General features: G+C 48.0%; 1 protein-coding gene across 7 annotated transcripts in view; it reads left to right on the top strand.

Moving 5' to 3' along the window:
* The window catches only part of rerea (arginine-glutamic acid dipeptide (RE) repeats a), a 179,546-nt gene that overhangs the window by 157,666 nt on the left and 9,620 nt on the right, over positions 1 to 12,260 (top strand). For all 7 annotated transcript variants that reach the window (XM_061219707.1, XM_061219706.1, XM_061219709.1 and 4 more), the window contains 3 exons: positions 9,000 to 9,162; positions 9,786 to 9,878; positions 10,901 to 11,100. In XM_061219707.1, coding sequence (XP_061075691.1) covers positions 9,000 to 9,162; positions 9,786 to 9,878; positions 10,901 to 11,100 — 456 coding nt within the window. The remainder of the gene's footprint in view (positions 1 to 8,999; positions 9,163 to 9,785; positions 9,879 to 10,900; positions 11,101 to 12,260) is intronic.

The following is a 12,260-nucleotide window of genomic DNA, read 5'->3' as shown; positions in this document are numbered from 1 at the left end:
TCTGCATAGTCTGGCTCCAAATTGTACAACATGGCTTGTGTGAAATTTCACTTTCAGTGTGCGGTTTCACAATGCTTTTCCCAAGCCGGGGAGAGTGAGTGGGTGCTGTCTCAGGCCGGCCCTGCAGCCTGCATGCTGACCCATCGGCTCTTGAAATGTCAGTCAGCCTCTTGCACAACTGCTGGCTCCCCTTCCCCATCATTAGCTGCCCTGGTGCAGACAGCAGGTCATCCGCACCAGCAGCCGGGGTTACGTCCACTTAGGCCAGAGACACAAGTCAGCAACCCCCTCCAGTTCACTCACTCTGTGCTTCCAGTTTTATGTTTTTGTGCGTATACACAGCACACACGCGCTTACACACCACACACACACACACACAGACAAACAAGCATGCCCGCACGCAACAGACAAGCACACATACATGAGAAAATCCTGCCGCTGCAAGGTTTTGCCCAGATAGCGGGATATGGAATAGACTTCCTTTACAGTTATGAAAATGTGCACAATCCCTCATCTGTCAGATGCCAGGAAGCACAAAGCCTGCTAAAGGCAGACAGATATACCAGTCCTGGGCTTTCTAAGGCCCAACAACACACCTTCATTGGCTGCCTGACATCCAGTCACGAATGGGCTGTGCTGTGAGGAGTGAGTAAGTGGGTGCCTGCAGCGATTTCAGCCACTCGGGTTCAGGAGGAAGGGAAGGCGAGTGCTTCTGAGCGAAACGGTTCATTACACCGCCATGTTGTCTCTCCAGCTCCTTCCTGCCTGTGTGCTGTCAGCAGCCTGCCCCATTTTAACAGTCCAGCTCCAAAAACCCCAGGAAACGCAACATTTCAATACTGCTGTTAAAATTACATCTTAAGCATGTTAAGTCATGTTACGTCTGCAACTTCTGCAAGCTGTATTCGCCCAAAATGGACCCTGAGGTAATTTGCTGATAGTGTTTTACCTGTTCTCCTGTATGTGGAGATAATTTAACTCTTGGCACACATCTTACATCATCTATAACTGGCTTGATTTTATTTTTATTTTTTTTTGTGCTTAGCTGTTTTCATTGCAAAATTTTTATTTATTTATTGGTTTATTAGATTGAGTAGTCTGTTAGTTGGCAGGGCATCATGTAAGAAGCTTGCTCAAGTGCTTGTGTGTATTGATGTTTTTGAATTAGCAGTGCTATTGTGTATTCAAAATGGCCGTCTGAGACAGCTTTGTTATTACTTCAGTGTAAACACTGGGTCGTGTGTCATCTGGTGGTGTTGATGCACTGTGGTGAAAGAAACTGCGGTTGCTTAAGAGCCACACTCTGATGCCGTTTCTCAATCCCAGGAGGCTGTTGTTGACATCCTATGAGCGAAGTGTTTAAAGGGCTCCACTCCGACGCATGCCCTTCCGCGGGAAACGTCATCGGTGTAAAATCTGTCTGAATGAGGGCTTCTGCCAAGCACGAAATGGTGTGGTTCTAGTTTTCTTAGCCTGCTGTGATGTTATAGGCTGTCACCTGCCCTGATGTTCACAGTGCCACAAGTTTACATGTCAAAGCATGTACAGCACCTGAGCCTTAGACATTGAGGTATTACCATGTTAAAATGGTTATTACATGTGGAGGTATACAAAAGGTTTCAAGCAAAATTGCCATTTAAATGGCCAATTAAGAATGGCACGCAGCTAAAGAACTACAGTTCACAGGGGTGTGCATGTGTGTGTGCGTGCATGAAAGCGCGTGTCTGTCTGTGTAAGTGATACAGGTGATTATCAGACTGGTAATGCCAGTGGTGAAATGGAGTTGCCTCCGCCCCTACACTCCCACCTGCAGGCCTCTGGTTTCGAGCGCTGATGGCTGAAAATAAAATGGGTGTGGTGACGAGTAGTCCGCAGCCTTGTCATCTAATCCCCCTCCCTCCAAAATATTGACGTAATTGACAGTCTCATCGTAATACGCATCTTACGATGTGTTACAAGTGCTTATTCTGTCGACTATACTGCTACCAGTGCTGAAGTAGGAACGTGTAATCAATTTTAAATATCACAGTGGTAGCTTGGAATATGCTTTCTGTCATTGTCTCTGACATTTACTTTGAGAGGTTCATTGTTTATGGAGGAACAAGTGTATTTTCTGTGTGTGTGTGTATAACTGTCTCTCTGGGGCACTTGACTGTCAAGTGAAATAAGGCTAATGCTAGCGACATGCAGTTTGGTGAATGCATGTGCTGGTCTGTGCCCTCTGGAATTGATTGATGGATGGTTTAAACCTACGTGAGGCCCTAATTGGATATGAAGTTATACGTATATCATGAATGTATCGCATGACTGACATGCATAAGTGCACATTCTAGAGGGAGGATGACGGGCAATCCAATCTGTCCAATCTTGTATCGCTGTTATTATAGTAATAATTATACTGCAAATGTATTTTGTCATCAGAAATTGCAATGTGTGTCTCTCTGCCTGTTACATTTGAGTAATAAAATGTCAGGGTACTACCTTTAACTAAAATTAGTCTTGGCAAGTTTGTGTAATTCCTGGAAGATTGCGGTTCATTTTATATATTCTGCATGTGTCTGCGTTTTTCAGAAGAGCATTTTTGCTCTTGATAAGTTCGGTGTTTTTCCCCTCATTGAAATGCAATGAAGTCATTTGCATGTTGAATACCATAGCAGTTTACTTTTTCCGTTCATCTGTAAGGCTAAACGGAATAATTGAGTGTTAATTATTCTACCCACCTCACTTGAAAGCCATTTGACAAATATTGTGCACAGGTGGCAATAAACCCATCGGCACACGATGTTCTGTTCTGAGAAGGGCTGATACGATACGCACAGTTCTTTACACACAATACTTTTCTTCAGGCAGTAACAAATCACTATAGTTTCAGCAATATTTTAGATATCCTACTGATCCTGTAACTGGATTTATTTTTGTGTCAAACGCGCAGAATGTATTTTCATTTCTTCTCCAAATGTGTGACAGGAGTGGCATGTTTGCGTCTGACACTTTCACCAATAAATGGAGCACTCCAAGGTCTCTGTGGGTCAGAGGAGAAGGAGCCAATCAGAGTTAATTACCATGAATTAAAGCTCCATTTCAGTAATTGACCTCAATTTAGACATGTTTACCTTCCACTGGCACCCAGTTGCTTCAGACTTTTAATTGAGGTCACTGCTGCCTTTTTAAAATATTTATTTTTAATTTTCCACTCCACCTGTATTTGGCTCTCTTCAAAGGGATGAAAGAATTTCTGAATTCCATCGCCCTCAGTTTGCCGATTTTTATAATGAAAGCGGTCAAAGACAATTTTGTGTTGAAGAGGCTTTTGGTGTAAAATGTCATTGACATTGAGACACACACCATGTATTTTTAAGTTGCAGAATTTTTAACCAGAATGTACGATATTTGTGAAGTCTTACAAAAAAAACCTTTTTCGAAGATTCAATTGGCACCAAAACTGTCTAGGGAAATGCCTGCTTTACTGTTCAAGCTATTAATTTGTGTGTGAAAGTGAATGTTTGTTCAGTTCCTGAGATGACCCGTTCATGCTAATGTTTTACCTGACGTCCTCCTCGGTTCTGCTTTGTACCGAGGCAGAACTAAGCCATGGAGCAAGATGGAGCAAAGCTCCTGAGAAAATATTTGCATTGAAGTGTGGGAATGTCTTTTGTAGGTAATCTCTGCCCGGACGTGCTGTATTCGTTCCACAATGCACAGAAAAGGTGCCTGAAGACCCCTGTAGGCATGAGCAGATGAGTATTAGTGCAGCGATGTGAGAGGAGTTGTCCTCCTGCGTTAACGTAAGACCGGATAAATGGCGGGTGGGCTGCTGGGCTTAATCTATCTGCAATTTAACATGATGTTTTACATAACGAGGCCGTTGTTAATCCGCCATTTTAAAATGTACATTTTATTCCATTGGCATTGCCTAAGCGCATTTTTCATTGTATACCAATTCTTCATAAAAATATGTGTAATTGCCTTTGCCTAGTATCTGAGTATCAGAACTGTGGCTTTCATTCTGGCAGGCACACACTGGTGTTTATCGTGCTTAACTTGAGGACTTGCACAGGTGTAATGAAAACAGAAGCAGTCTGGTTTTCCTGCGTTGGGCTCTTGCTGCGGGTGGAGAAATCGGATACGAAGCGCTCAGACGCGGGCTTATCGGTGTTCCAGGCTGGCAGGGAGCTTCACATTGCACAGCAGCAGTGTCTGCACCTTCCTGAACATCGCGCGCAGACAGAAAAACAGTCAAAGCGTCCGCTCAGGTGGCCTTGAAGTGTGGCGCAGTGCTCAGCTCGACACGTACGCCGCCCGGCAAAACCCAAATAAAGCAAAAACCAAATAAACACCTCCAGTGTGCAGGAGAATTTCACAATCCGCCTTGAAGGATTTGTGACATCCTGCTGTCAGGAAGTAAGGGCTCAGTGTGCCACACTCTGGTTGGTGGCTCAGACATCCTGCCACACACACACACACACACACGCACACGCACACATGCACACAGGATACAAACACACGCACACACACAGTATACAAACACAAACACACACGCACACTAGCAGACACATTGATACGCATACACACACACTGGTTTCTCCGTCTCTTTCCGTTATCGGTCTCTGTGGATTACATGTGCCACAGACGTCTCTGCCCTGCCTGTGTAGCTTCATTATGCAGTATAAACTCCAGCCCTCCCCACCCACTGTGTACACAGCTCTCCTTCATCTGCGGCTCTCCACGCTCCGTATGCAGAAACACACAGAACCAAGGGCACGGCAAACCGCAACACGCTTCTTAGATTGAGTGCCATACAGTAGTTAAGTGGAGACACACACACACACACACACACACAGTCCAAAAATAAATCCTTTATCACAGGCCAGATATTTTCCCGAACTGCCCTTTTTTCTGAGAATGGATTTTCGTTCAGTGAGCTGTGGCAGGTGATCAGCTCCATCGGCCGCTATGTCTCGCCTCTTTCTCCCCTCGTGGTGGTTGATAAAGAACATTCTGTCCTGCATCTGGGTGATTCTCCCCAGTGTTGACACCACGCGGCAATGATCAGCTCTGCTGTAAAATCACTGTGGAAAGCTGCTGGGATTGCTCTCTGTTCGTGTTTCTGAGATGCCTCTGTTCCGGCTGTGTGTAAATCAGAAGAGACTTTTCACACGTAAGCCTGGGCGGATGTGAAGCCGAGGATGTGGCAGGGCTTTCACTCTCCTCTCTGACTCCTGTTCTCCCTCCGCACGGTGACCGTGCCTCCTGCAGCCGCACTGGAGAGCCACGGCACCGTGAACACTCATTAACCAATCAACGTGGCCTGATGGCAGACGTTGGCCAATGAGCACGGTCCCCAGGTAGTCGTTAGCCAATGAACACGGCCCCCTGGCAGACTCGCCTTTTCCACCCACCCCAGTTTGACCCATCCTCCTGTGTGTGCGCCCAACCAGCCAAACCTTAGAAACACACCCCACAGCTAACTCAAAGGCCACACCTTGAATAACGTATTATTTTGGTTCAAGATGAGGTCAGTAACATAATTCCCTCTGCCGGGTGTGTTTTACTTGAAGAACTGAGACTTAAGTACCATCTTCTGTGGAACTGTATGAGAACAGTGTCCACTGCAGTACTGGTCCTTTACCTACACTCTCAGTGTAGACTGTAGTCCAGGAAATACACATCCGTGTCCATGTTTCCATATGTGCTTTGAGGTAATCTACTACTGTCACCTCTAAGGCCAGGAATGTTTTGATAGGTCCTGACAGGGCTTTGTAGTGATGCCATCAGAAAGTAAGATCTTCAGCTTCCTCCTGCCATGAAATTACAAAAATGCAAAGTCATTTTATGCGTTTTTGTATTGATGAGCTTGGCACAATATTCCATCCAGATTGTGCATTTGCCTGTACAAGTTATAATAATAATAATGTACAGTAAAGAGGCCTTGTTAAGTAGTGTTATTGCTTATAATAACAGTGGTGAGTAATTGGCCTTGACCTCCTCACAGATGGCTCCAGCAGATTTCCGGAGTGCAGAAAGAAATAGCGAGGACTTCACACGCTCAAAGGCGAGCGGCGCGGATAATGTCTCCCATGAGCCTCGGCGGTGGGGGGGATGAGCGAGGGCATGGTAGCCGGCTCTTTGGCCTGAGTGCTCGTTAACCCCCCTCCGCCCTGTTTACACAAGGCCGGCGAAGCCATCGGGCCGGGCCCGTGATTACACGCGGCCCCCGTGACGGAGATCCTCTGTTTACTCTGGGGCAAGACCGGGAGCCTGAGCACACAGCCCGGGTTTGTACAGCGCGTTTAAACAGCGCTCGCCCTCGATAAGAGCCGGGCTGGGAGGGAGCGGCCCGTCTTAATGCTAGCCTGCTGCTGCTCGCGCTCCGGAAGCCCAGGTTTTATTATTATTATTATAATGACTGGGTCCAGCCCTGGTAATTGCGCTCTGTGTTTTGTTTCTCTTGATGTAACCCGCGTGCGTTTAGATCAAAGGAACGGTGTACAGATCAGGGAACAGGACGGCCAGCTCGCGCTGGCTGGACCTGACGGCTGTGATTTTAAGATGGCCGTGCCGATGAGGACAGACGGCTTCCAGCAAAACCCCTCTCGCCTCCGTCACTGTTCTGAACCCCTCTCGCCTCCATCACTGTTCTGAGCCCCTCTCGCCTCCATCACTGTTCTGAACCCCTCTCGCCTCCATCACTGTTCTGAACCCCTCTCACATCCCGTAGGCACACCACAAGCTCCTGCTTATTCTTACTCTATAGCCGCTGTATCGCTGTGGTTTGAGCGAGTGCCCCTGCTTCCTGTGTCAAACCCGGCTCGTTCTCCTCCCACACGCGTACACACTCAAATGGAACATGTCAAAAGGCAGTAAAAATAAAAGGCTATTTTCTTTCTGTGTTGGTGAGGGAAACCTGTGGGTTGTGCGTAATAAAGCTCTGAGAATAAATCTCTGAATATAGCAGACCTGTAGCGGAAGCTTTGTCAGGGTCTGGAAAAACATTTTTTTTTGCATGATTACGAATCTTGCAGCAAATTAACACCTCAAGAAACACCAGAATGTTTGTATTGGTCTCCACAGTCTGCGCTGTTGCTAAGTTACAATTTGATGGCATTTCTGCTCTAACACTTAATCTGAGCACAGACGTATGACCAAATGTGTACTCTGCAAAAGCCAGGCAAAAAAAAAGGCATGGCATTTGCTTACGGTCACAAAACAGACCAAACTGTGCTTTGCGGGTCTGCTTAAGTCATCAGGGGAAGTCGCACTGCAATAACTCACTCGTGTCGAGTGGAGTAGCTTCTGTAAGGCTAAGAGGCAGCAAAGGCAGGGACAGCAATCAATATACATAAAGGGCCCTGAGCCCTGTTCAGGGCCGCTTTATCAGACCTCGTCAGGCCAGATGAGTGTCCTCACCCCATCAATCTCTTCAGCTGTAAACACTGACACCAGCACAGCGGCTCCGCCAGCCCCATCTGGCAGAGCGAGCGAGCGAAGCGGAGTAAAGAGGTGAAGTTGTTCTTTTTTCTGCGCGGTGTGTGCGTTTCTGAGAGGCTGCCTCAGCACAGCTCTCCGCCCCGCGATTGCGTACGTTAATGTTTCAGCCGGGTATTGATTTCCTGGCTGCCTTTTTTTTCTTTTTTCTTTTTTCTTTTTTCCCTCCGCCCCGGTCGCTGGCAGGCGAACGCTGCGAATGTTTGATTAAAGCCGAATTCTCCGCACCGCCGCCGGGCCCCGGAGCGAGGCTCTCTCCGGCACGTTCTTTTGTTCGCATTCAAGCGCCTGCCACACAGGCGGCCACCAATCCACTGATCCTAATACCCCCGGCATTCAGCGCGCTCCGGCGCCTAATCCGCCCACAGACACGCCGGCCTGCTGCTAAAACCTGGCCTGGACTGCCAGCTCTGCCCCGGACAGGCGGCCGTTCCTAGGCGCTTGCACTCGAGTCTCTTCGGATTAAAAGTGTCTGCTAAATGAGTAAAATGTAGAATGTAAATGTGATGGCTGTGGACCCTCTGGCCTGTGTTCCTGCGCATTTTAACGCGGTTCTTAAAGCGGTCGCAGTGAGGGGAGCTCTGGGGTTTAACCCCGTTCGTTCAGGGCGGTCTGACTGAGGACTGTGTGCTGGTATGTCCCGCTGGATATATCGTCTTTGTTATAAGATTGCTTTCTTTGTTTTATTGAATTTTCGTCTCTGTGCATGGTTTGCCTCCCGTCTGTCTTTTTAAATACATTTCTTTACAACATCATCTACCAGCTTGTACACCTAAGGGGCGAACAGTCGTTTCCCATGAACCAAAGCAGAGATTGCTCCTAGAACACTGCTGCCTGGGGGTTTGTTGCAGGAAGAGAGAAAAGTTCTGATGCCAGTCACATAAATAATGACTTGACTGGTATAGCCGCATTTTAAAAAAGTCTTTTTGAACTAACTTCCTTTTGCTGTGAACTACTGGGCAAGATTTGTGCATTTATGGCGGTGCTGTTAAGAGCCATGCAGTTTTTATATTTATAAATTTCGTTGAACACTTGCGAAGAACAGCTGTTTTACACTCCTCAGCTTTGTAAATCACCACAGTAAATCGCTCGCTATTGTTTTAAGCACTGGCTGGCTCTGTGGGTTTGGCATCGCTTTGTCCAAACTGTTGAATTCCCGTGGAAGAAATGACACGCACAGCTATTCCTGTTCTGTGCTCATGCCCCTGGTGTTTGACCATGTGTTCCCCTGGTGTGTTTGACCGTGTGTTCCCCTGTTGTTTGACCGTGTTTTCCCCTGGTGTATTTGACCGTGTTTGACCGTGTGTTCCCCTGTTGTGTTTGACCGTGTGTTACCCTGGTGTATTTGACCGTGTTTGACCGTATGTTTGACCACGTGTTCCCCTGGTGTTTGACCGTGTTTGACCGTGTGTTCCCCTGGTGTTTGACCGTGTGTTACACTGGTGTGTTTGACCGTGTTTGACAGTGTGTTCCCCTGGTGTTTGACCGTGTTTTCCCCGCTGCTGTTTCCGCAGGGTGAGCTGATCACGTTCTATTACTACTGGAAGAAGACGGCAGAAGCAGCCAGCTCGCGCGCACACCGCAGGCACCGCAGACAGCCCGTCTTCCGCCGAATCAAGACCCGCACCGCCACCACCCCCGTCAACACCCCGTCCCGCCCCCCTTCCAGCGAGTTCCGTAAGTACGCGCCCCATGACCTCAAAGGGCTGCAAGCCCTTTTAAAAATTACGCCCAACTGTGGGGGGGAAAATACACCTGTCTCACAGTTAGCGTTGGGGCTAGCTAGCACGAGGCTGTAGGGAGGCCCAGGGAAGGGAGGGGGTACTTCCTCAGGGAAAGGGGCCACAGCTGGCAGGGTTACCCCTCAGCAAAGGGAGGTGAGGGCCCATGTCTGTGGGCTGCTTGCAGAAGGTGTGATTGAAAGGGACTCTATCAGCACAGCAGCTGTTCTGCCCAGGTACTGGACTGAGAGCCGGGGAGTTCACTGTGGGGGGGAGTTCATGTTTGTGGTCACATTCATTCATGCAGGATGTTACAGGGAAGGCAACATCCTGCGAACAAGATTGAGCAATGTAAATTAGGAGAGAAAAAAACATGAATAGAGGCTTAGGGCAGATGTGCACATCGCATCTGCTTCAAAGCTGTTGCCAAAATGGGAATTGTAAACAATGGTTGAGGTTGCTTAATGTCTTTTGGACAAACGGTTATTTCATGAGGAAATGGGTGACATTTTCGGGGTGTGGATCTCACGCGGTCAGAGTTGGACTCAGATGAACCCTTTCTCCCCCTCCCTCTCTCAGTGGACCTGAGCTCGGCCAGCGAGGATGACTTTGACAGCGAGGACAGTGAACAGGAGCTGAAGGGCTACGCCTGCCGCCACTGCTTCTCCACCAGTAAGCCTTGTTCTCTCACTGACTCCTCACTGACACTGTGGAGAACACACTGCTTCAGCACCAGTAAGCCCTGCTCTCTCACTGACTCCTCACTGACACTGTGGAGAACACACTGCTTCAGCACCAGTAAGCCCTGCTCTCTCACTGACTCCTCACTGACACTGTGGAGAACACACTGCTTCAGCACCAGTAAGCCTTGTTCTCTCACTGACTCCTCACTGACACTGTGGAGAACACACTGCTTCAGCACCAGTAAGCCTTGTTCTCTCACTGACTCCTCACTGACACTGTGGAGAACACACTGCTTCAGCACCAGTAAGCCTTGTTCTCTCACTGACTCCTCACTGACACTGTGGAGAACACACTGCTTCAGCACCAGTAAGCCCTGCTCTCTCACTAACTCCTCACTCACACTGTGGAGAACACACTGCTTCAGCACCAGTAAGCCTTGTTCTCTCACTGACTCCTCACTGACACTGTGGAGAACACACTGCTTCAGCACCAGTAAGCCCTGCTCTCTCACTGACTCCTCACTGACACTGGAGAACACACTGCTTCAGCACCAGTAAGCCCTGCTCTCTCTGACTCCTCACTCACACTGTGGAAGTGTGGGTCACTGCACACACTGCTTCAGTACCAGTAATCCCTGCTCTCTCACTAACTCCTTTCTGACACTTTCCTGCTGGAGGAACTGCAGGTCTCTGCTCTCACACACAGATGTCACTGTTCATTAACTCTAACTTGGCAGTGGCTGATATTTTTCCACACAAGCCCCCAACTATTAACTTGGATGTATGAGTCACGACGGGCCTTTAAAAATCCAGTTTAGGGCCGAATCTTTGTGCTTCCAACTGTTTTTTTTATTTATTTTTTATAAAGAGAAGTATAGTGATTTGGTTCTGTTGCCAAGAAAATATTTGTGTGTTTCTGTGCATGTGCGAATACATGTGTTTGTGTGTTTTTGTGCTTCTTGTGTGTGTGCGCTTTGCTGGTTGCCCTGCTCACTCACTCTGTCCTCTCAGCCTCTAAGGACTGGCACCACGGGGGCCGGGAGAACATCCTGCTCTGTACCGACTGCCGGATCCACTTCAAGAAGTACGGCGAGCTGCCGCCTATCGACAAGCCCGTCGACCCCCCGCCGTTTATGTTCAAACCCGTCAAAGAGGAAGAGGATGGGCCCGGAGGGAAGCATAGCATGAGGACGCGCCGCAACAGAGGCTCGGTAAGCCCAGGGTTAGCTTAACAGCTCGCCGTTAGCTTGAGAGTCCACCGTTAGCTTCAGAGTCTGGCATTAGCTTGAGAGTGCACTGTTAGCTTCACAGCTTGCCGTTAGCTTGAGAGTCCACCGTTAGCTTCCGAGTCTGGCATTAGCTTCAGAGTGCACTGTTAGCTTCACAGCTTGCCGTTAGCTTGAGAGTCCACCGTTAGCTTCCGAGTCTGGCATTAGCTTCAGAGTGCACTGTTAGCTTCACAGCTTGCCGTTAGCTTGAGAGCCCACTGTTAGCTTGAGAACTGAACTCGCCGTTAGCTTCAGAGTCCGCCGTTAGCTTCACAGCTTGCCACTAGCTTCAGAACTGAATTTGGCGTTTGCTTCAGAGTGCGAAGATCGCTTCAGAGTGCAAAGATGGCTTCAGAGCTCGGCATTAGCATCACTTGGCACAGGATTAAAAGCTATGATGTGGATCCTCAAATCTGGCCCTCAAATCCAAATCCGGTTTCTTTCCTCCTGGTTAATTATCTGAACAGTTAGTGTTGCCAGGTAAAGGGAGGGTGGAGAACCAGCAGTTCTTGGCCCTCGAGCACTGCAATTTGCGGAACAACATTAAGTTTGTTCCACTGTTGCTAGGGCTACAAGTTTCAGGAAAGTTTTAGTAAATTTAACAGGCACAAAGGAAACAGAAATTCAGTCAGGGAGGTACTTCACTTTGTAAAATTTATAAGCCATAATGAATTTCTCTGAATGTCGGTGCAAACGTTTCTTTAATTGCTTTCTGTCCTTAAGCAACCAGTAGTTTCTAAATGCTGCTGCGAGTAGTGCAATAGAATCGATACGGTAATGAGAGTTTGCGCTCCGTTAGTCAAGGATGTGCAGCTTTATTAATGCAGGAAGTGCTTTATTGTCACGGCTAAGGGAATGTGTTGTCTGCGGCTGAGATTATACTGGGTCTGGTACAGCCTTTCATTACATCTGCTGTGGGCTCATGGTTTAATATCACCTCATTAGGTACTTATTTCATGATTACTTTTCCGCAGTAAAAGCGGTGTGTTCGGTAAACATCGTTATGCATTCCAGATGAAACGAGGATCTGAATCGGTTCCAGTCACCCCCTCCCGCCCACACCCCCAAACCTTGTGTTTTGTGCCTGTGTTTGTAAACCTTAC

This window comes from Conger conger, chromosome 14, assembly GCF_963514075.1.
Source record: "Conger conger chromosome 14, fConCon1.1, whole genome shotgun sequence".
Classification (NCBI taxonomy): Eukaryota; Metazoa; Chordata; class Actinopteri; order Anguilliformes; family Congridae; genus Conger; species Conger conger.
The sequence above is the reverse complement of the archived record's forward strand: the minus strand, read 5'-3'. Positions and strand labels throughout refer to the sequence as shown.